Source organism: Pinus tabuliformis, chromosome 4_1 (assembly GCF_031772625.1).
Source record: "Pinus tabuliformis cultivar Carrire ecotype Pingquan chromosome 4_1, CPIR1, whole genome shotgun sequence".
Classification (NCBI taxonomy): Eukaryota; Viridiplantae; Streptophyta; class Pinopsida; order Pinales; family Pinaceae; genus Pinus; species Pinus tabuliformis.
The window spans coordinates 953817903-953843202 of record NC_142303.1 but is presented as its reverse complement, the minus strand read 5'-3'; the positions used below and the strand labels follow the sequence as shown (position 1 = coordinate 953843202).

General features: G+C 42.9%; 1 protein-coding gene across 3 annotated transcripts in view; it reads right to left on the bottom strand.

Moving 5' to 3' along the window:
• Positions 1-25300, bottom strand: part of LOC149179314 (protein DETOXIFICATION 16-like) — a 95136-nt gene that overhangs the window by 48591 nt on the left and 21245 nt on the right. For 2 of the 3 annotated variants that reach the window (XR_016258259.1, XM_089420589.1), the window contains exons 2-6: positions 18679-19223; positions 18389-18475; positions 18211-18267; positions 17864-18102; positions 17383-17501 (exon numbers count right to left, since the gene is read on the bottom strand). Coding sequence is in view for 1 of the 3 variants with exons in the window: in XM_089420589.1 (XP_089276715.1) it covers positions 17383-17501; positions 17864-18102; positions 18211-18267; positions 18389-18475; positions 18679-19223 (1047 nt within the window). In the remaining 2 variants the exon portion in view is untranslated. The remainder of the gene's footprint in view (positions 1-17382; positions 17502-17863; positions 18103-18210; positions 18268-18388; positions 18476-18678; positions 19224-25300) is intronic. The other variant, XR_016258260.1, reaches the window with a different exon arrangement.

Genomic DNA, 25300 nt, shown 5'->3' with positions numbered 1-25300 from the left:
AGCGTTTTGGGAAATTCCACACGGAGACAATTTTATTAAAATAATTAATTATTTTTAATGGGACCCTAAGTCTAAACTTAGGAAATTAAAATAATTAATGGGTATTAATCTAACTGTGGGTGTAACTTCTAGAAGAAGACGAGGATCAAGCAGAAATGATCTTATCCATTGATTAGCTTCTAATCTGGGTCATTGAATGTCAACGAGAAGATTATTTAAGGAGGCTTGAGGGTCATTTGGAAGATACATAGAGAGAGTTTAGAAGATCGAATTTCTGAAGCAAAGCAGCTGTCGATGAGAAATTCGAAGTGAGCTTTTGCAGTGAGGGGCAGGGATAGTATTTGAAGGGAAATCTTTCCCGGTCAGAGAATACTTAGCAGAGAAGGCAGAGGGAGATCCAGCAGTGGCAACGTAGAGCCAGAGGGGTTGACGCAGAGCTATGCAGGCCCATGTAGAGGCAACGCAGAAGCCGAGAGGAAGTTCGAAAATTTGTTGGAGTCGATTTCAGAAGCTGAGAGCCAGGGTGTGAGACCGAGAGGCAGAAATTGAAGTTCCTAGGCAACAAATCGATCAGCTGGAGGAGTGACGCTGTCCCCAGAGGGTTTGACGCTAGGCTGACGCAGACACTGCATAGAGGCAACGCAGATGTGACTAGGGGCGGCTAGGGGCAGTCATTCAGGGGCTGGATCAACTAGGATTTCCAGTGATAGTGTGAGATAATCTCACAGATCTCTCTGTCAGTGATATTCTCTGTAACTGGATTGTCGGGAAGGCATCCAGAAGTTGTATTCATAAATTACTACTGCATAATAATAAAACCCTAAGATCTACTGCACCAGTTTCCCGCATCGGGTTTTTTCGGGGACATTTGTCCTAAAATAACTGTCACTTGTGTTGTATATTTTCCTGTTCAGTTTCTTGTTTCGGCATATTATTTTTAATTAAGCGAAGGATGCAGTAGTATTTACTTCAATATTTACCATAGAACACTGTAAATAACTTGTATGGATTAACAAGTAGGAGAAGTAACATCAGTGTGTTGCAGTAGGGATTCCAGGTTTAAGGAATTTTCACATAGAGCAGAGTCAGCAGCAGCGCAGAGGCTTTAGTGACAGCGTAGAGTCTAGTAGCAGTTAGGACTCTGGTGACAGATGCATCATACTGACCATAGTTGGCTCAGTATTTTGGATGCTTTTCCGTTGCAGTGGTTGTAGTTGCAGTAACGACAGATGGAGAGGGAGTTGTAATCATGTCATGTCCCTTCTCAAACACATTTGTAATAGGGTGTCTCTACACATTTTTGCACATTTTTGGCTAAGGAAAAGGACCCAACAGTTTCGACTTAGGGACTTAGGAGAAATTTCAATTTAATTTGGTTGCTAGTGGAAGGTGGGGGCCACCACATGGGAATTCAAACTAGGCCATTTGAATGGCTTGGAGGGAATTCGAAATGCTGAATGGAGGGGCCCACATGAGGCAAGGAAGGCCCATGAAGACAAAAGGAGGAGGAAGCTCTCATTTGCATCATTCATTCACCTTGCAAATCAAATTTACTTGACTATTCACTCAGCTGCTTAGCTGAGTCAACTGGTTGTTCAGCCACGAATCTCTCAAGCGGGAGATTCAACCTTACCTTCGGGAGACCTTGAGTGCTTGCCCTAGGAAGGCAGTTCCATCAACATTTCAGGAGATCTGGGAGTTTTCTACAACACCATCATTCAACCACACTCAGGAAATGCATATTTCTGGGCCACCAGGAAAACACGCGGAAGGAGATTGAGCCACAGTAGATCAACCATTTTCCGGAGGAGCCAAGGAATCTGAAGGACAACATTAGGCCAACATTTCTTGAGAATTTTGGAGCCAAAGAAAACAACAACCCAACATTTCAAATTCCAGGCATGGGAGATAGCGCAGAGGGCCAGTCCAGCAATTTCGTGGGTCTTGGGGGCAAGAGCTACAGCCCGGAAACTCATCCGGGAAGTCAGGAGATTTGTAGGAGGGATCAACCCAACACTTTTGGACACTTTCCAGGAGGTTTTACAGTTAGAATCCAGCAGGCCGAGTTTTGCAGTTGCAGTTGAAGTTGGGCTCCTTGGGGGTCGAATTTCAGAAGTCTAAACCAGCTAAATTCCTTCGTGGGTTTTTCTGGGTTTAGGCCAAGGAGTCAGGAGCTTGAATCTCATAATTTTCTGAGCATGGGAAGTGGTTGTTCCATCCATTCGAAGTCAACAGAAAGAGCCTGGGCTGTGCAATGCTGATTGGTGCAGCAGCTGTAGCAGCCATCGATTCAACTATTGCTCACCTAGGTTTGGTCATGCTTGTCCATTGAGACAAGCCCAGGTGCAACATTATATTTACTATTGTATTTTTCTCTTGAAGACGTAATAAAATGGCTTAGCAGTTCCTTATTTCCAGCATTTCCATGGGTGCTTAGTATCTATTTCGTTTTTCTATTTGCTGAACTAATTGTATGCTTGTATATCACTTATATTCCTACTTAGGAACTTTAAAGTGGTATCAGAGCCTAGATCTTGGCTCAGCTGTGGTAATTTTCTCTTATGAGAGAAGGGGACCGGCAGAACATCACATACAGAAGGCAGAGGTACTGGAGCAGAGAAAGAGAGCTGGAGATTACTCCAGACACGGAGGACAGGGGGAAAGCAGTGGTAGAAGAGGACATGATGGAACCTAAGAGCAGGGAAGAGATGGCTTTCGACAGCCTCATGAGGGCAATGAAACAGGAATCGTCGAGTATGCCGATTACTCGCAATTCATACTCTGCTCGTTCACCAAAAGAGGCGACTCAAAACTCTGCGAGTCAAACTTGCATTGACCGAGTTTGACTTGTGTTCAACGCGAGTTTGACTCGCAGAGTCCCCGAGTAAGCCAACTTTGTCGCGTTTGCCGAGTGTGTGTTAAAAATCTGCGGGTGCGATTTTGATTTAGTTTTAAAGTTTTAGGTTAGTTTGTCTGTCCGCTCCATTGATATAGTCGCAAACAGTGGCAAGCCACTCCATTATCGCTCCATTGTCACAGTCGCAAACCACACCTCGCTCCATTGTCCGCTCCATTGTCACAGCTGCAAACCACACTCCATTGAAGCTCGGAGTCATTTAAGCGCTTTTGTGTCAATCGGTTGCGCTTCTTAGAATGTATTTTCTCAAACATGCTCCAGTTGTGCTCACAACCTGAAGCACTGCATGCTTGGTTTAAGATTCGAATGGCGAATCTCTTCAAATCTGGCGTATCACTACCAAAGTTTTGGTGAATGAGCAGAGTATGTGCAGAGTATGAATCCCGATTTTTTCCCGAGCTGATTAAAACTCTTCGCTCTTTTGCCTCGCCGATTTATTGCCGATTCTGAGTCTGGTAACATTGCCTCAGGGCTTTTAATGACTTAGCCAAGGGCCAGAAAGAGATGATAGAGGAGATAAAGATGCAGAACAGAGAGAGAACCACTCCTAGAGGGTTTCTATTTGGGGAAACTTCTAGAGCCTCCCAGCAATTCGATCATCCCTCACCAACAACACCACACCCATCAGCTACTGGGCCAACTCGAGCCACACTGCCCTCTTTCGTACCTGTGGAACAAATCGAACGAACAAGAGGTGAAGACCCCACACAGATGGGAGATCATTTCAGAGAGTGGCAATCTATGGATGTAGACTTCAAGGAAGCACTCTCTTTCAGATATTTCTGCAAGCTCAAGCAGAGTGAGAAGAGAAAGGGCTATGGAGGACAAGGTACACAGAGCTATGAGCTGCAGAGGACCATAGGGAGGATGTACTTCCCTACATTCGATGGCACTGCCAAGTGCACTGCTAGGGCTTGGGTTGAGAAGATGGACACCTACTTCCAGCTCAACCGGATGACAAAACAGGAAGCCATCAAGATGGCCACGCTGCACATGGAGGGGGAAGCCCATGATTGGTGGTTTCATGGCTTGTTCACCCTGGGGCATGCCAATGCGGCTTCTTATGAGGATTTCACTAGGTGGGTGGTGGAACGTTTTGACCAGAGGTATCCGGAGGCCCATTTCAGGGAGTTGACCCAACTGCGCCAGACAGGCAACCTAGAGCAGTGTATTTCAGAGTTTCTGCGAGTGTCAGTGATGGTTCCGGATCTATCAGAGGCTCGGAGGGTATACACCTTCATTGAGGGCTTACTTGAGCCCCTGCGTGGATTGGTGAAGTCACACAGACCCTCCACGCTGCAGGAGGCAGTTTTGTGCACTAGAGATCTACAGGGGGCCATCCCCAAGACTAGAGCGCCTTTTCCTGCACGGACCCCTTTCCCATAGAAGGGGCATGACACTAGACCTCCACCTTAGAGGACCACACAGGGGTGGGGGCAGCTGGATGATGAGACATGAAAGGACCTCAGGAGGAGGAAGTTGTGCTTCACATGCAGGGAGCCCTGGGCACCAGGCCATCGGTGCACTGCCGACAAAGCACATTATATTGAGGTCTTTTTAGACAGTGACCAGGAGGACGAGTTGAAGCAGCGGCAGGAGTGCAGTGTGGGAGATGGTGAGAGTCCGACAGATAGGGGGCCACCACCACCACCTCCACAGGGAGGGGCATCCTTTGCCCCATCCGGGGGAGTCCTTGCTTCTTTATGCAGGGTCCCCAAATTCTTGACATTGAGGATCAGAGGCACCATACAGGGACAACGGGTGTCAGTCCTAGTTGACAGTGGGGCTACCCACAACTTCATAGATGCCCAGTTGGTTCAGAGGAGGGGCCTCACCATGACTGAGTTTGAGGGCTTTTCAGTCCTAGTACCAGGTGACCATACCATGCAGTGCACTCGGTATGTGCCTGCTTTGACAGTAGTTATGGGGAACTACTCGATGACGAACCACTTCTTTGTGGTCGATGTGCCAGACACCAACGTAGTGATGGGTGTCCAGTGGTTGTACTCCCTTGGGCGAGTCACTACTGACTGGAAGAAACTAGAGATGGAGTTTACCAGGCCAAATGGAAAACCAGTAGTTCTCAGAGGCATGCATTCCTATCCACCCCAGACAGTCTCAGCCCACAGGATGGAGGCAGATCTGCGACATGGGGACATCGCATGGGCAGTGGAGCTGAGGATTTCAGAGGTTGGGGGACAGGCCCAACCACCACCACCAGACATACAGGCCTTGTTGGACAGATACGCAGTGGTGTTTGGGGATATTCCACCAGGGCAGCCGCCAGACAGGGGATTCGAGCACACTATTGAGTTGGAGCCAGGTGTGCAGGCGGTGATCACTACCCCTTATAGGCATCCTAAGGCCTATAAGGATGAGATTGAGAGGGCCATTCAGGAGTTGTTGGCATTGGGCCATATCAGGCCAAGTTCCAGTCCCTTCGCTTCTTCAGTAGTACTGGTGAAGAAGAAGGATGGGACCTTACGCATGTGCATTGACTACCAGGCCCTCAACCGGAAAACACTGAAGAACAGGTACCCCATCCCCCACATAGATGAGTTGATGGATGAGCTTAGAGGAGCCAAGTACTTCTCTAAGATCGATCTGCATTCCGGGCACCATCAGATCAGGGTGAGGGATCAGGACATCCCTAAGACAACTTTCAGGTGCCACTATGGGCACTTCGAGTTCTTGGTCATGCCATTTGGGTTGACCAACGCTTCGACTACCTTCCAGTCGTGCATGAACTATGTCTTCCAGAGACAGTTGAGGAGGTTTGTGTTAGTTTTCTTTGATGATATTTTGATTTACAGCCGGATGTGGGAGGAGCATCTCCAGCACTTGGAGGTGCTACGTATTCTGGAGGAGCAGCAGTTTTATGCCAAACTATCCAAGTGTGAGTTTGGCTTGACAAAGATGCTCTACTTAGGGCATATCATTGGTGTTGATGGGGTGAAGGTCCATGAGGAGAAGATACATGCTATCCGTGACTGGCCAGTGCCCCGAGATGTGAAAACATTGAGGGGTTTCTTGGGTATCTGCACCTACTACAGGAAGTTTGTCAAGGGGTTTTCATAGCTGGCAGCACCCTTGACAGATTTGACCAAGAGAGGGGCTTTCGCATGGACTGATGGAGCACAAGTAGCCTTTGATCGCCTCAAGGAGGTGATGAGCAGTTGCCCGGTCTTAGCACTTCCAGATTTTTCCCAGCCCTTCACCGTGGAGTGTGATGCATCTGGGGAGGGAGTTGGAGCAGTTCTATCATAGGATGGACACCCCATTGCTTTCGAGAGTTGGAAGCTCCTACCACATGAGTGATCATATTCCATATATGACAAAGAGATGCTGGCCATCATGCATGCATTGGCCAAATTTCGACAGTACTTGGTAGGCAACAGGTTTCGAGTGAAGACTGATCACAATAGTCTTCGTCACTTCATGGGGTAGCAAGGCCTCAATGATAGGCAACAGAGATGGGTCAGCAAGGTGAAGGCCAATGACTTCGATATAGAGTATGTGCGAGGAAAGCACAATGTGGTGGTTGATGCTCTATCTCGGAGACTCGCTGGTCTATCACTCATGAGCATCTGCCATGATTGGAAGGCTCAACTACTGGTGGAGTACTCCAAGGACAGGAGGGCAAGGGAGATCTCGGAAGGTACCCATGCAGATGAGTGCTACCGAGTGATGGATGAGGTCACCTATTACAAGGGGCACATTTTTCTGGTGCGCAGCTCGTAGTTGAGAGAGAGAGTGCTCCAGGCAGCACATGACTCGCCACTATCTGGACAACAGGGGTTTTGGAAGACATATATGGCAATCAGGGACAGATTCACGTGGAAGGGCCTCAATGGGGACGTGTTGAAGCATGTATAGGAGTGTGAGGCATGTCAGCAAAACAAGGGGGAGATGATTCACCCTACAGGATTGCTACAACCGCTTCCCATCCCCGAGGGGAAATGGGAAAGCATATCTATGGATTTCATCACAGGGCTCCCCACAGTGCAGGGCAAGGACTGCATTTATGTAGTGGTCGACCGATTGACCAAATATGCCCACTTTTTCGCCATCCCCACCAGGTATTCGACTGCACAGGTTGCAGAGTTGTTCTTTAGGGAGATCTTCCGGTTGCACGGGCTTCCTAAGAACATTGTGAGTGATAGGGACAATAGGTTCATGGGAGGCTTTTGGCAGGAGCTTTTCAGATTGGTCGGTACCGAGCTCACTCCTAGCACGAGCTACCACCCCCAGACAGATGGCCAGACAAAGAGAGTTAATCAGTGGCTGGAGGGGTATTTGAGGAACTACATGATAGGATAACAGAGGGCTTGGATCCGGTGGCTGCATTTGGGCGAGTACTGCTACAACACCACCCACCACATGTCCATTGGTATGACTCCTTTCCGTGCTTTGTATGGATATGATGCATTATCTTTTGCTGATGTTGTTTTTGGAGACAGTCGGGCCCCAAAGGCCAAAGATTGGATCCAAGAGAGCCAAGACATCCTCAAGGCTCTCAAGGATAACTTGGTGACAACACAAAACCAGCAGAAGGTGTACGTAGACCGACACCGGACAAAGAGGCATTTCGAGGAGGGGGACTTGGTGTACCTCCGGCTACAACCGTACAGGCAGTCCACATTGAAGCAGAAGGGGGCCGAGAAGCTACAACCCCGCTTCTATGGGCCATACCGGGTGATCAGACGAGTTGGGGAGGTGGCCTATGAGCTGGAGCTGCCTCCGGGGAGCAGGATTCACAATGTATTTCATGTCTCGTGCCTTAAAAAGGTGCTGGGGCAACAGGTGACAGCAGCAGCAGAGTTACCCCCACTGGATGATGAGGGCCACTTGGTTTTGGAGCCTGAGACCATCTTGGAGAGGAGGGAGAGGAAGCTGAGGAGTAGGACCATCAGGGAGTTCTTGGTACGCTGGAAGAACTTGCCGGATGAGGATGCCACCTGGGAGGGTGAGCACATTTTGGAGCACCCAGCTCTGAGGTTGCTTGAGGGCAAGCAACATTTGGGAGGGGAGGACTGTCATGTCCCTTCTCAAACACATTTGTAACAGGGTGTCTCTACACATTTTTGCACATTTTTGGCTAAGGAAAAGGACCCAGCAGTTTCGACTTAGGGACTTAGGAGAAATTTCAGTTTAATTTGGTTGCTAGTGGAAGGTGGGGGCCACCCACGTGGGAATTCGAACTAGGCCATTCGAATGGCTTGGAGGGAATTCAAAATGCTGAATGGAGGGGCCCACATGAGGCAAGGAAGGCCCATGAAGACAAAAGGAGGAGGAGGCTCTCATTTGCATCATTCATTCACCTTGCAAATCGAATTTTCTTGACTGTTCGTTCAACTACTTAGCCGAATCAACTGGTTGTTCGGGGGCCCTTGAGTGCCCGCCCTAGGAAGGCAGTTCCATCGGTGTTTCAGGAGATCTGGGAGTTTTCTACAACACCATCATTCAACCACACTCAAGAAATGCGTATTTCTGGGCTACCACGAAAACACGCAGAACGAGATTGAGCCACAATAGATCAGCGATTTGTTGGAGGAGCCAAGGAATCTGAAGGACAACATTAGGCCAATATTTCTTGAGAGCTTTGGAGCCAAAGAAACCAGCAACCCAACAGTTCGAATTCCAGGTCTGGGAGACAGCGCAAAGGGCCAGTCCAGCAATTTCGTGGGTCTTGGGGGCAAGAGCTACAACCCGGAAACTCATCCAGGAAGTCAGGAGATTTGTAGGAGGGATCAGCCCAGCACTTTTGGACACTTTCCAGGAGGTTTTACAATTAGAATCCAGCAGACCGAGTTTTACAGTTGCAGCCAAAGTTGGGCTCCTTAGGGGTCGAATTTCAGAAGTCTGAACCAGCTAAATTTCTTCATGGGTTTTTTTGGGTTTAGGCCAAGGAGTCAAGAGCTCGAATCTCATAATTTTCTGAGCACGAGAAGTGGTGTTTCCAGCCATTCGAAGTCAGCAGAAAGAGTAGTTTTCTAGGCAGCGCAGTGCAGATTGCTGCAACAACTGTAGCAACCACCAATTCAGCTATTGCTCACCTGGGTTTGGTCATGCTTGTCCATTGAGATAAGCCCAGGTGCACCATTCTATTTACTATTGTATTTTTCTCTTGAAGACGTAATAAAATGGCTCAACAGTTCTTTATTTCCAGCATTTCCATGGGTGCTTAGTATCTATTTCGTTTTTCTATTTGCTGAACTGATTGTATGCTTGTATCACTTGTATTCCTACTTAGGAGCATTACAAGTGTAGTTGCAGTGCTGGCAACATTTCAGCAGGGCCAGCAGCAACACAAATGTAGAGTTTATCAGAGTTGCGCAGTGATTGGTGGGCAGCAGTAGCCAAACATTAGCAGCGCAGCAGGAGATGGTGCAGAGATAGAGTGATGCTTCAGTGGGTTGCAGCTCTAGAGCACATTCCTCGCTAAGAGGGAGTGTTGACTTTTGTAGCGTCGGATGTGCTCTAGTCTCGAGATTTTGCAGAGAGGCTAAGATATGCATTCTCTGATACCTAGAAATCGTTTGGGAAAATTCCACCTAGAGATGATTTAATTAAAATAATTAACTTTTTAAAATAGTTCCCTAAGTCTAAACTTAGGAAATCTAGTTAATTAAAGGGTATTAATTAAATCTGGTGTGAATCTTTAGAAGAAGACGAGGATCAACTCCCAGTTAATCTTAGCCTTTGATTATGTTTTAATCTTGGCTGTTGGTGCTCCAACGAGAGATTATAAGAAGGACCTTGATGGGCACTTGGAGAACACATCGGGTGAGAGAGATCAAGAGATCAAATTTCTCAAGAGTAGCTGCGTTGAGTTGTCGAAGTAAGATCGAGTGATCTTCTTGCAGTGAGGGGCAGGGATAGTAATCCGGAGGAGAGTTTTCCAGATCCGGAGAGTGCAAGGCAGAGAAGGCATAGAGCAGTTCAGTGAGGCAGCGCAGAGCTTCAGAGGGAGTTCGAAATTCAGCTGGGAGAGTCGAGATCTAGTGCTAGAAGCCGGGGTGTGAGATCGGAGGGCCAAAGGGTCGAATTTCCAGACAACAAGAGATCGAAAGAGGAGGTGATGCAGAGCCCAGCAAGTGTGACGGAGAGCTGTGTACGATTGATACAGAAGCTGCACAGAGGCAGCGTGGGGCCAACCAACCTGTCTCTGATCAGTGTTGAATCTCCCGAATCAGTATGAGATTTTTCTCACTAACTCTTTGCCAGTTTTTCTCTGTATCAGATAGCCAATTTTTCTTTGTATCAGATAGCCTGTTTGGGCATCCAACGATTTGTACTCAGAAACTACTGCATAATAATAAAACCCTCAACTGCTGCATCGGTTTTGTCGAGTTGGGTTTTTCCGGGGACATTGTCTAAAAACAACTATGTAGATCTGTGTGTGTCTATTTCTCTCCTGTGTCCTATTTAGTTTCCGCAGTATTTATTTTGTGTAGGCTGCAATGTATATATTTCGATATTTGTTGTAGAAAATTGCAAGCAATTTGTTCAAAGTAATTAACAAATAGGAGAAATATCATCAGTTTGCTACAGTAGGAATCAAGTAACTTATTCTTCACAAGGTATTAGACCACAGATCGTAAGCCGGAGAGCTTAGTAGTAGAAGGAAGGAATAATTTTGAATCTCTACAGAGGAAACAGTTTGAAATGCTCAAGAGGCAGCGTAGTCCTTGGGCCAAGGGGTCAGTTTTTGAGGAAAATTTATTTCTCTGAGAGAGTTGACAGAGAAACTAGACTTTCCACATCAGAGCTTACCAGAGGCAAAGAGAGACGTAGTATTTTCCTTACGGAGCAAATCTTCAGCTGGGATGCAGTTGTTTTGCGGCAGGTTGCTAGTGCAAAATAGCGTCAAGAGGAAGGAAGAGCACACACAAAGGGAATTCTTTTCTCAAGGGACTTCTAACCTAGAAGTTCGAATTTTCCTAGTAGAGCAGTAGTAGTTGTGAGCTAATTTTCCCACTCCAATAGGGAGTGCGTAGAGACAGTCTGCAGCTGGGCAAAGGAGAAGAGGAGGAATTCGACATTTCCAGAGATGGCCACGAATTGGCAAGATCCATGGAAGAGAAACAAATTAGATCCAGCTGCCGTAGATTTCTCACATAGATCAGTATCCTTGGTATGGAAGCCCAACATAATCAGTAGCAGGAGGATCACAGTGTCAATAGATGCAACTAGTCATTCAAATGACAGTTGCATAGCTAGTTGCAGTCAGTTTTCGGAAGACAGTTGCAGAACTAGTTGCAATGACACAGGCAAAGTGAATTGCCTAGTTGTAGTATGCAGGTGCAATTCCAGCCAGGAGATTCCCAGCGCAAACCTTCGCAATCCAGTTTCCAGTGCAGGACTGTGTGAGTTGCCAGAAGGGAGTATAGAGATTTCCCATAGGGAGATCGAGACTTAGAGGGAGTCTAGTTTCAAAGGGAGTAGCCCTATAGAGGCTAGTACTTCTGGATCTGGGGAGATCAACTCATTATTGCAGTAGTTGCAGAAGTATCAACATAGCAATAACAACAACAGTATGAGTAGATCAAATTTCGCAATGATGACAACCATACCTTCAGGAGTGAGGTGGGGTGATTTGGTTTTGTAGCCCCTGAGAGCTACAAGATGGGTAGGATTCTTGAGGAGGTCCACCTCATGAATCAATACCTTGCTATGGGAGCCCATAGTATGCAGTAGCAGGATGGATCAGTGGCAGTTGGTGTAGTCAGGTGCTAGAGTGACATATGCAGTAGCTAGTAGTAGTTCAGATGTTGGGCAGCGTAGTGCAGATTTGGCAACAGTGCAGTTGTCATAGAGCAGAGTCTAGTAGCAGTTAGGACTAAGGCGACACATGCATCATACTAACCACAGTTGGTTCAGTATTTTGGATGCTTTTCCGTTGCAATTGTTGCGGTTGCAGTAGCAACAAATGGAGAGGGAGTTGCAGTGCATATGCAGTGTTGGCAGTAGTTCAGCGAGGTCAGCAACAGCACAAATGCAAAGTTTATCAGAGTTGCGCAGTGATTGGTGGGCAACAGTAGCCAAACATCAGCAACGCAGCAGGAGATGGTGCAGAGATAGAGTGATACTTCAGTGGGTTGTTGCACTAGAGCACATTCCTCGCTAAGAGGGAGTGTTGATTTTTGTATCATCAGATGTCTCTAGCCTTGATATTTTTCAGAAAGGCTAAGACACATGCATTCTCCAATACCCAAAAATCGCTTTGGAAAATTCCACCTAGAGATGATTTAATTAAAATAATTAACTTTTTAAAATGGTTCCCTTAGTCTAAACTTAGGAATTCTGGTTAATTAAAGGGTATTAATTAAATCTGGTGTGAATCTTCTAGAAGAAGACGAGGATCAACTCCCAGTTAATCTTAGCCTTTGATTATGTTTTAATCTTGGTCGTTGGTGCTCCAACGAGAGATTATAAGGAGCTTGATGGGCACTTGGAGAACACATCGAGTGAGAGAGATCAAGAGATCGAATTTCTCAAGAGTAGCAACGTTGAGTTGTTGGAGTAAGATCAAGTGATCGTCTTGCAGCGAGGGGCTTGATAGTAGTTCGGAGGAGAGTTTTCCAGGTCCAGAGAGTGCAAGGTAAAGAAGGCATAGAGCAGTATAGTGAGGCAATGCAGTGCCACACAGAGGCAGCGTATAGCTTCAGAGGGAGTTCGAAATTCAGCTGGGAGAGTCGAGATCTAGTGCCAGAAGCCGGGGTGTGAGACTGGAGGGCCAGTGGATGGAATTTCTAGACAACAAGAGATAAAAAGAGGAGGTGACGCAGAGCTACATAGGATTGACGCAGAAGCTGCGCAGAGGCAGCATGGGGCTAGCTAGCCTGTCTCTGTTCAGTGTTGAATATCCCAAATCAATGTGAGATTTTTCTCACTAACTCTTTGCCAGTTTTTCTCTGTATCAGATAGACAGTTTGGGCATCCAACGATTTGTACTCAAAAACTACTGCATAATAATAAAACCCTCAGCTGCTGCACTGGTTTTCCCGAGTTGGGTTTTTTCGAGGAAATTGTTCAAAAATAACTGTGTAGATGTGTGTGTGTTTATTTCTCTCCTGTGCCATATTTAGTTTCTGCAATATTTATTTTGTGTAGGCTACAGTGTATATATTTCAATATTTGTTGTAGAAAATTGCAAGTAATTTGTTCAAGTAATTAACAAATAGGAGAAATATCATCAGTTTGCTGCAGTAGGAATCGGGGAATCGATTCTTCACATAAACCAGCCTAAGGGGATCCTGTTCTCATGCATCTAGTGGTGATGCATATAAGGCTAAGTTACATGAAACATTGAAATGCCTAGAAGTTTCTGAAATGGGTACGACTGGAAAAGCGACCCCCGGAAAATGGAAATGTTAGGAGAAACGTCATATGTGTGTGTGTGTATACATTTTACAAATAAGTTAATAACGCATTATCTTGCAAGAAAAAAAGAATGAGACACATAAATGACATTTTAGAAGGAAAACCCAATCTATATTAACTCTCATAGATGATTACATGATTCAAAATCCAAAATTATCCTTTATAAATGAGGTTGTACATCCAAGATTTGAAAATCAACCTTTATACATGAGGCTTTACATCCAAAATCAACCTTTATACGTGGCTATATGTGCTGAAAATGAAATAAAACATGAGCTAATGACAAGTACAATTACATATCTTATAATCCTCATCCTCATCTTCATTAACAAAAATAGAACAAGGTGCTTTTTTAGTAGAACTAGAGCGTGGATTGATTAGAGATAAATTAGTTTGTGGAGTGATTAGAGATAAAATTTAGTGGTAGATTAAATCTTTTGTGGCAATAAAAGGGTCCCACACCCTTCTTGGGTGTTTGAGTGAGCCTGTAGGAGCAACAATGTCATGGAAACGAGGCTGATTTGGGCCGAAACATTTCAGTGGCATTTCCAAATGAAGAAATGCCACCTAGGTGTTTCGGTCACGTTTTGGTCGCATTCAGCAACGTTTTGACATTTCAGGGTGTTTCGGGTACGAGTATGCCAACTTGTGGGTTGTTTCCTGCAACATAGATATAATGGAACCACAATATAAGGTCCTCCATAATCTCTAAGAATTCCTCCACATAAAAAGCCATCTTGGGTCTCAAGCTCCCTGAGGGTGTGATCCAAGGGACTTGGATGTGCTACTTATAAATATCCTCCTTGATAATCCCATTTATTTCCTGCTTCCTAGCAAGAGATGGCTAGAAACATTCAAAATGTACCTAAACAAGAGAAGTTGATCTATTGATATACCAAATGAATGAAGGAAATAGGACACTTTTGAGTACTAGCACCTTACTCTCCGAGAGCAGGTGGGAGGAACTAGGTGTTGACCTTTGAAGATTGGTAAGCAAGATAAGGGTACTACTCCCTATTGAAGATCAAGTTAAAGAATCTTCAAATATGTAATAGCTCCACCAGTCAAAGTATTTCAATCCAGAAGGGGTGTGTCCACAAACTTTACCTAAACAATGGGTTAGGGGGTCATCCTCTTGCTTCTCATGATGCAATGGAGTGAGAGGTTTTGAACTCTCTCAATGCAATCCCAATCTAAATTGAGCCGGCTTACTACCCAAATGTCTAAATTGTACAGAACTATGGGTCTAATGATGGAGTCCATGAGGTCCAGGTTGGATATGAACATGGTCTTGAAAACACTTTCTATCTATAAGACAAAGGGAAACATACCCCTTATATACATGGGGTTAGAGTACTTGCCTAGACCCAAACATAGATATATATATGCAGTGGTAATATCAACCTCTTCCCCTCAAATTAAAGTGGAAACCTAAAATGGACTTCTTCAAGCAATTGAAGATCACCTCCCAATGTTGAATATCAACTCCTGAAGCTCACAAAACAATGCAAGCACATCCAACTATCTCTCTAGACCCCTAGGCTTGGAGGCCAAGATAACCACATCATTAGAAAATAAGAGTATGGAGATTAGTACATGGTGGAGGAGAGAGTTGTGCCTTGGTTGGATGTGCTTGTGCAAAAAGGTCTCCATCTCGTGTGCTATATATCAAATAAGGAACCTAGAACTCCATGATCATCCCTGCCAACTGAAAATAAAGAGGGCCAAGTCTTACCTTCCATTGAAGGTTTGAAACCAGATGCACATGCATAATTACTAGAGAACACAATTCTGCAAAAGAAGATCAGAATGACCAGAAGTGGTCAACAAGAACTTTGGAAGCTGGGATTGAAGTATCAACTACTAGCCAAGGCTATATGGTACACCAAATAGAAAGTTGATGAATTGTTTCCTCATTTCCTTCAAAACTAAAGCTTTTAGAGAGCAAAAGCCTCCCCAAATGGGGAGGGATAATCCAAATGGATCTACATAAGCACAATATAAATGTACTTACGTACTATATTGTGGGGATTAGGATTTGTAATGTCTCAAGTATGGTCTTGACTTCATTAGATTTCAAGACATCAACTTCTAGCACATTTTTGGATCTTCTAGCTTTGTGGTTGACAATTGACGATTGTTGCAGGTTTCATCACCCTTCATGGAAAATTTACGTCTCAATGAAATCTTTCCAACAAGTTACTGTGTACCTAAAATCGAGTTCGTATGTGAAAGTTATGGCCCCATCAAGGTAACAGTCCAACTATTCCCCACTGGCCCAAGTGACGACTATGTCCACTCACCATAATTTGAAGATGGTGAGTTAGTAATCCATGGGAATCTAGTAGAGACTTCTAAAAGCATCATGGAGATTCCGAGTGTTTTTCAAAATCCTATCCCTAATCCTAATTCTAGCTATCAAAAACATAGCAAGAGGGAAAAGAGTTCAAATTTTTACTAGCCATTTGTTGCTCCATTGTATGAGCAAGAGTGTGGAGGAGAAACTAATGCAACAAAGAGACCAAAGCATATTGTAGAGGGCTGTAAAATACCATAGTGTGTCATAGCTTCATAGTAACCTTGGACAACATTGTAATATATATTGTAATCTCCATAATATAAAAAAACAGAGGCACAATCCTTCATTGCTTGTTGGTTTCCCATGTGAATTTCCAAGGTATTGTGTTCTGTTTTGTGGCTTTTCTATTGTAAGGGTATTTCACATGTCATAGAAGTTAAAGATCCAAATGTTGTGCTTTTATTTCTGTTAAAGAATGTAAACTACGAAAATATAATGACATAGTGGAGCACAGGCTCACATTAGTCATTTAAAGTTTGGATCTGTTTTTCTGAACCAACCATTGAAATATCCAATGCTATTTACGTGGAAGTAAAGAGCTCCTTAACTTTGAATTGGAAGTCATCTTGTTTATCTATAGGATTTGGATGAAGATTGATTAAAAAATTTAATGCTAGTCTTTGGTTCCTCAGGGAGTTGCTTCTCAAAACACTTCAAACGAGCAGTTTGGTTTGGCTCTAATTTTTCGGAATGGAGATAAATTGAAGCTACATTAGGATTAAAAACGTAGAAAGTTAAAATGAATTAACATATGACAATGATGATGGCCAATTTTATGGACAATGCATTCTGCATACTCAACCTTGGAGGAGAAACAACCTCCACCAGATCGGGGACCCTCCCTTGATTGGCAATAGAACCTAGAAAAGAACCCACGGAAGGAGATATATTAACACAGGATATGAAGCATGGAAAGGAGGGTCAGATTTTTGGTCAAGGAAAGATGAGAATGCTTAAATTTGGAGTTTTTCCTTCAGATTTTCTACCTTTAAACTCTTTCAAATCTCTTTACTGCAATGGGTTTTTGTTGTGCAACAACCATCCAGGTTGAAATTTTTGTTTAATTTCTATACATGGACATTCTAATGTTGATGACATGGTTGATTCTACTAGCTGTAAGAGCTGTTATTTGAAGTAGCTAGTAGCTCTGTTATCTGTTTTGAGATCCTTAATAATGCTGGATTATGTATTGGTTGCTGGCAGTTCCGGTCTTATTTTAGTACTGTTATTGGTCATAGCTCTGAATGATATACTAATGGAGTCGTATATTAATATCTCTGACTGTTACAAGAGAGTTGGCAGGTGATTTATAGCTATCTCATGTCCTAGATTTTGTTCTTACATCCCTTATCAAACCCAGAAAGGAAACGAATAATCTAGACATATTCGTTCTCAATATTAGGTGGGATATTAGGCATCCATTTCAGAGGTCAGTATCAAATGATGAAGAGCAACTGTTTTCAACCTGATGGGAGGTAAAATCCCGTCAAATGTATAATATTTTATATCTATGGACTACAGGAAAAAGAAATTTGAACAATATAGCACGAATCACATTATAAAATCAGTGATTTATTTACGTTTCCATTCTTAGAAATCATGGTTTTGCTATTTATCAAAAGGAGTTGAAAATTTGACTAAAATTTCCACCCACACTCTACTTTTAACATTGAAAGGACAAATTCAGTATTTTAAAATCAAGAAGAGAAGGATAACTGACCCTGCCACCAACATGCAATACAAAGGCCAAAATGACAGCTATAGGAATGCCAACCACATAGTATGCCCCAAGATTTACATAGGCACCCAATGTTTGCCATCCACATCCTCTAGCAATACCTGTAGAAACACTGAAGTTTAAGAAAACATGACCTCTGAAGGAATGTTTTTGTTTCTAGAGACAGACTAAGTGTTGTGAAAATCGTTATCGGGAGTAAATCGGTGAGGGAAAAAATCGGAAAAAATCAGCAAAATTAAAAAAATAAAAAAAGAATAAAGATTTTTTCTCAAAAATTCGCGATTTTTTCGAGATTAAATCCCGATTTTTTCAAAATAAAAAATCATTGAATTAATGGCACGATATTATCGGGAAAATGAAAAAATCGCGATTTTTTGATGTTATCGCGATAAAATCGCGATTTTCGCAAATATATAGTTCGAGATTATTTCAAGATCAGACAATCTATGAGAAGGTTATCTACCTACTAGAACACCCTGGATAGCATCAATAACTGTTGAGGCTGCAAGCAGTGGCATCATGCTTGAAATGTAGTCAACTACCTCTCCTTCATTGCTATAAACATAGCCCCAGACATTTCGAACAGAGAATAAAGTAGAGCCTATCATGAGGGCCTCCATGGCTGCCATACAAACCCCAACATGCACTGATAACCGTGCAGCACGTGAGCGTCCAGCTCCTAGTTCATTGGAAACTCGTGTGCTGTACTGCAAAAGGTTAGTATGAAATATATGAACAGAATTCGAACTGACAATATCATATCCTTAAGGAACTTGCTCTAAGAAACATTTCTAAATCAGTTATACCAACCTTACAGCAGCGCCCAGGCCAAAGGGTATCATATATGCAAGTGCAATAGTGCTAATGCTGCAAAGAATCAAAAGAGAGCTCAACCAAAATAAAGTAACAATCGGCAGTGGATAAGCAGATGTTGTTATTAACTTTATGTACAGTAAATTTGTCAGATGTAGATAACTGACATAATTACCAGATGGAGAGGACAGACATCTCAAGTTCAGGCTTAGGCAACAAACCAGAGAGGAGAACAAGCATTTCAAAAGACCAGTACTGCAAGCTGTCAACAAACATAGAGATATTAGTTTAGGAATAGAGCAATATTTAGTATAGTATAGTACATAATTGATTCCTACTGAAGAAATGGTTTGAAAAATATTAATCACCCTGAAGTAGAATAAGCCAAATGGAAATAGAGATTGAACTAATGTATAAATTTTTTAAATTCAACTACACTCACAGCCAAAGAGAGAGGACTCATACCAGATCATCACTGCAGATGGAATAGCGAGCTTAAGAAAGTTTGTAATATCATATAAACCTTCCCTTGAGAATGACGTCCATGTCTTCTTGCATGCAGGGGAAAATGTAACATAAAGTGATAGCAGTGCCACATTCAGCCAATTGGAAATGCTGTTTGCCAATGCAGCCCCTTTATTACCTAATCCAACTTTGAACACCAATATCCAACAGATAGGAACATGGAAGCAAAGTGTAATTGCAGAACTTAACATCATTGGAAAGACGATACTCTGTGCTTGGAGAAATTTCACAAGGGGTTGAAAAACCGCGAAAGAAAACAAGCTAGGAATCATCCATCTTGCAAATTTCCCTGCTTCAAAAGATATCAAAGGATCTTGCCCAAGGGCTACAAGAATGCGTCCCATATATGCCCATATCAAGGCAAGTGGTATGCTCACACAAAAAAGAGCAAAAATTGCTCTCTGCAATTGAATACCAAGCAAATGGTATTGCTTTGCTCCATAGGCCTGCCCACAAAGCGTCTCTAATGCACTTGCCATTCCCATCTGTTCAGACAAGAGTAACAAGAAGATAACTGATCAGTCTACTGTTCAGGATAGTCAAAGCTTGAAAGTTCCGTTTCCCACTTACAACTTAATTGAAGTGCATTCACTTACAGATCATTCGATAAACAAAATATTAAACCTGGTAAGCTTGTTTGTTAAGCAACTACAAAGTTAAGCCTCTATTAATGACAACTTTTAACTAGCAAGTGAATTGAGATGGATTCATACACACTTTTATGCTGTTTACCTCAGGAGCCTGTTAAGCATGCTGCTATGTTCTGAGCATAGTTTAATAAAAGATATTTGATTAAGCATTTAATAAATGATTGTTCCATGATGTAGGAGCATCTAATTTTGGAAAATTGATTATTATTATTAGTAGCAGTTGTGCCTGTAGAATCTAAAAGTAGTGTTACGGTGTTACCCTACCTTTATAGATAAGGAATAATCACTTGAGTAATCTAGTTGTAACTGCATTCATGCACCACTAGAAGTAAAACAAAAAAGGAATTGCTGTAAAGGTTATCATAAGGATTTGACTTCTTCTCATCCAGTGCCCTTCCTCTAACGAAGGTAATCCCATGGCCTTCTTTAGTGAAAAGTCAAGATCCACAAGTTCTTGAGTGTTTTGCCTCCCTATCACAGTGACAAGATCAAGTTTGATCAACCCAAGACCCTAGAAGAAGCAATAAGAAAGGCCAAATGTCTCTATGAACAAAGCAAAATCAAGCCAACATTCCAGAAAGCTCGGGATGAGAAGAAGAAAGATAAGATGAAGCACAGGAGAAAAGGGTATAATCCCTATTTTTTCAAGAATAACTCAGGAAAATCAGCCAAGACAGCCCACACCTAGTGAGCCAAATAAATCAGACTTATTAGGAAAGAGGCCAAGATATTTGCCCATTAAATGTTGGGGTTACGAGGGAGACCACATGTTCAAGGACTGCCCTCATAAGGATGCAAAAATTAGAACCATGCCAATATACAAAGAGCTGGTACAGTGGAGGACATAGGTAGAAGTATGCCCACAATATATGCAGCATTGGACAATCAACAAGCTAATCATCAAGTGCATATGATTGAAGTTGAAGGTAAGATTAATAACCAACCAATAGCAATATTAATTGATTCTACAGTTAGCCATAGTTATATTGCCCCAAAGCTTGTTGAAAGATTTAGTTTGAAAAGACTAAGCATGGAAGGACTTGGATAGTGCATCTAGCTATAGGGGCAAAGAGAAGAATTAATGAGTTGGTAAAAGAATGTCCAACAGACATGAATGGGTAAATACCAAAGTAGATTTAAATATCATTCATTGGGGTCATATGACTGCCTCATAGGCATGGATTGGTTGTAAAAGCAGCATGCCAACATAGACTCCTATAATAAGGCATTTATTTATCTTGATGAAGAAGGGCAACAATGTAAGTTACAGGGAATCCTAGGACCTATTTCAGTAAGGGAAATATCAGCGATGCAAATGAAGAATTTTTAGAAAGGGATGCCAAATTTATGAAGCACATGTGGAGGAAGAGGCCAAGGATAAGGTGCCTAACATCGAGGGTTATCTAGTGCTAAAGGAATATGAAGATGCCTTTTGTGATATTCCAGGGTTGCCACCTAAAAGGGTTACTGACATAAGGAGTTTAAATGAAGCTTGAAGAAATTTTGAAGGGGTACCTCTGCCTGAGTGTCATCTTGGGGTACCCTAGTGTTGTTTGTTAAAAAGAAAGATGGTATATTGAGGTTGTACATAGACTTTAGATAATTTAATAAGATGGCAATAAAGAAATAAGTAGCCTTTACTTAGGATGGATAACTTATTTGACCAACTAAGAGGAGCTAAGGTATTCTCAAAGATTGATTTGAGGTCTGAATACCATCAAGTCAAAATTAAAGAAGAGGACATGAACAAGAAACATTCATAATTAGATATGGTCACTACGAGTTTGTTGTGGTGCTCTTTGGTTTATGCAATGCACCACGTGTCTTCATGTGCTTGATGAATGGAATTTTTAGAGAGTTCTTGGATAAATTTGTCATAGTATTTTTAGATGACATCCTTATATACTCAAAATTAGAGGAAGAACATGAACAACATTTGAGGATGGTTTTATAGGTACTTCAAGAGCATCAACTCAATGATAAAATGAGTAAATGTTCCTTCTACCACAAGTAGATTCATTATTTGGGGCATATCATCTCAGAGACTAAAATAGTTGTGGACCTAGAGAAGATTAAATATTTCAGTGAGTGTCCAACACTTGAAAATGTGACAAAGGTCAGGTATTTTATGTTAGTTTTTGGTAGTGTCGGAAGTGCTCTAGCTTTGAACATTGGTGGAGATGCTAAGGCACATGAGTTCTAAAGAACCCAGAAACCGGTTTGTGAAATTCCACTTGGATTGTATTTTATTAAAATAATTAATATTTTTATTGGAGTTCCTAAGTCTAAACTTAGGGAAATTAAAATATTAATGGGTGTTAATCAAAATATGGGTGAGAATGATCTAGAAGGTAGATCAAGTCATGTTTTAATCTTAGCCATTGATTAGAGACTTAATCTCGGCCATTGAACATTCAACAGGAAAAGTATAAAATGGAGGCTTGGGGTTCATTTGGAAACACACACAGAGAGATTGAGGAAATCGATTTTTTGAGGTGAGAAGTTCTTAGGAGGAAAATTGATTGGGGAGATCTTGCAGCTAAAGGGCAGTGAGAATCCGGGACAAGGATTTCTGGAGAATACAAGGCAGAGAATGGACAAAAAGGCGTCCAGAAGAAGGCTGACACTGGTCTATGTAGTGTTGACACAGAGGCAACGCAGTCAGTGAGGAGAGGTTGAAATTTTGCAGAGGGAATTTGATTTGCAGTTGCCGGGAGCCAGGGTGTGAGACTGGAGGCAAGAAAGTCGAATTCTCAGCCAGCAGAAGATCCAGAGCAGAGAGGCAGTGTAATACCCAATAGGGGTGACGCAGAAGCTGCCCAGGGTGATGCAGTTTGATGTAGAGGCCATCAGAGGGTGACGCAGAGCCTCCCAGAGCTGAGGATCAATCACTATTTCTCCAATGACAGGGTGAGATTCTTTCACCAGTCTTTTGTCCAGTATTTTCTCTGTAATGGATTGCTAGATGAGCATCCTAGATTTGTATTCAGATATTTCTCCTGCATAATAATAAACACTCAGAATTGCTGCACCGGTTTTCTCGCATTGGCTTTTTCGGGGACTATTGTGTCCAAAAATAAGTGTGTCCTATGTATCTTGTTCTTTGCTCTGTTTTCTGTTTCATGAGATCAAATATTTAATTAGTGTAGGCTGCAGAAGTAATTTGCTTCAGTATTCAGAAGAATAACTTGGTTAATGTATATTAAAAATCAAGTAGGTGAAGTAGATTCAGATTTGCTGCAGTAGGGATTCTTTCAATTGTAGGAATTTTCACATGGTATCAGAGGATTGATTTTGAAACAGGAAGAGCAGATCCAGTGCCGAGTAGTGAGGCCAAAAGATGCACTTGGAAATAATTCAAATCCCCTTGAAGGGATTGCGCAGTCCTTGCAGGAAGAAAATCCGAGGAAATATCTCTATGAGTGAGACGACATAGAGGTACGATTTCCAATTCGTGAGTTTGCAGAGGCAGAGGGAGTGATGCAAAGCCTCAGTACAGTGCTTCAAAGGTGCAGTTTTTGCCGGGGCAGAAATCCGCTGGAAAAGAACGAAGACACGTAGAAGGGGAATTTTCTCCTCAGAGAACTTTCCGCCAGAAAGTTCGAATTTCTCACTTGCTGAGCAACTGAGCAGTGACTAGAGGAGTCAGTTCAACAGTTGGGTGAGATGGCATCGCATGGGCTCAGAGATCAGGACAGGTTGGAAGGTGCTTCCAACTATATCATATGGAAGACCAGAATCTTAGCTATTCTAGAAGAATACAATCTTGAGGCCTACGTCAAAAGTGTTATAGCTTTTCTTGCTGACAACGATCAAAAGAAGAAGTACAAGGACAAGCAGGAGAAGGTAAAGAGGCTCATTCTCGATCATGTGGTCTCACAGTTGCAAGGCAAGGACACAGCCCAAGAGATGTGGGAAGTCTTGTCTTCTCTATATGAAGGCTCTTCCGAACAGCGGAAGATGTATTTGGAGCAGAAGTTGTAGCGGACTTTGATGCAGAAAGGAGAAGGGGTGAACCTCTATCTTCAGCGTCTTCAGGACACTAGAGACCATCTTGTTGCAGTGGGGTCCATTCCTCAGCCAATTGCGATGATGAGGATAGCCCTGAATGGAGTCTAAGATGAATGACAATTTTTTGTCCAAAGTATATTGGGCAGAGAAAAACTACCTTCATGGGAGGAGATGTGGGCGGATCTTCAATAGGAGTTAAGGAGGGACCTAATGAAGGTCAATCTTAGTGTGTTTTTTAGGTATGTTCTATGCTTAGAGCAATTTATTTCCATTTTCCCAATTAGCTCAATATCTTTTCCAGATTAGCAATCACATTAGCATAATATTAAATTGCATATAGAACATAAACATAAATCGCAGAAGACAAGCCAAGACAAGAGGACACAAGATGTGGCACTAGCCAGGGACAAACCCCAATGTGGAGAAACCCTTGATCAATTCTTCTTATATGTTCTTCAATAGTTCAACAGAGAGAGAGATAGTACATATACATCAGAAGTCAACATATTAGCTTATCTAAGTAAGAGCAAAGATCATCTCTAAGAATATGATACATGAGTTAGCTTAATTGAACTCAGTTGAAGGCGTGCTGCTTCAACTGATCCTCCAAGGTGACTCCATCACCATGCGGCACCTATCATTGTGCTGCACCATCATACCATGTCCAGCATCACTGAGCTGCACCATGCTACACCATCACTGTGTCTCACTGTGCTGCATCTTTCGTACTGCTGCACTATGCATCGTACCATGTTGCGCCCCTTCACATCATCATGCTGCATACCTTTTATCATGCTACTATGTGCAGTGCTGCACTATGCATACTACTGTCATATACAATGCTGTCTACTTACATCATTCATCATAAGACACCAAGGTAGCTTGCTATGGTGCTATGGCTTGCGGCCTAGCACATAGCAATGACAATGTCTTTGAACTGATTTAGGCATTACGATTGCTACAATAGTCCTAAAAAATTGATCAAACAACCCTTAAAATCTACGGCCTAGGCAAGGGAGACTTCTCTTCAATCGTGCTGCTGTCTGGGCACAAATCTGCCCCAAACCTATCCACACTACCCTTGTTCTAAGGTGATTAGACCTGCTGCCTATCACAGTTCAGCTATCATCTACAGCTCACCCCAAAACCATTTATCCTTACCTTAATTGTTGTCCAAACAACTTTGATTAGGCTCCTAAGGATACTCGGCCTCCAAGTTGAAGCAACAGCTCTACACACAACTCATGCAACCTCTTTTCCCACGCAGTAGTAGCCTCTCTTCTGCGGCTCAATAGAAGTGCCCTAACTGCCTTTACTCCAACATCTCAGTGCTCTTGAAAAGCCTTCAAGATAGGCTTGCGAGGAGCCTCCTCAACTCAGCCTAACCTCCAGCTCTTTGATCCTTGAGACAACCCTGTTCTCAGGCCTGTTTGCACCCTCAAACAACCCTCAAACTAATCCTCATTCCCACAGCAACTCGGCCTCTAATATAGGCTCTCCATGCTGTCTTTAAGTGACCTTAACATGTTGTCTTCAATTCCTCTTTGCTGCGTCTAATGGCTCTCCTCCATGACAACATAGAGTATAAGAAACCCTTCCAAAACAACGTATAGGTTTAGGGCATCATGACTGCATTTAGCTAGGGCATCCTCATCATCTTCATGACTGCGTTTTAGGCCTTCTTCTCCATAGTTGCGTCTAAGGGTTAGGGTATCTTCTTTAGCGTAGAGCTTCTTTACATTAGGGCAACATAGATACCCTTTCTTGACTATGGCTAGGGCACGTCCAAAACTCTTCCTTCTCATGGCAGCGTTCAGATCTAGGGCATGCTTCTTTTGCTGCATGTAGGGTCTCCTTCTAGACCTGCGTTTAGGGCTTCATCCTCTTAGATTTCTCTTGCC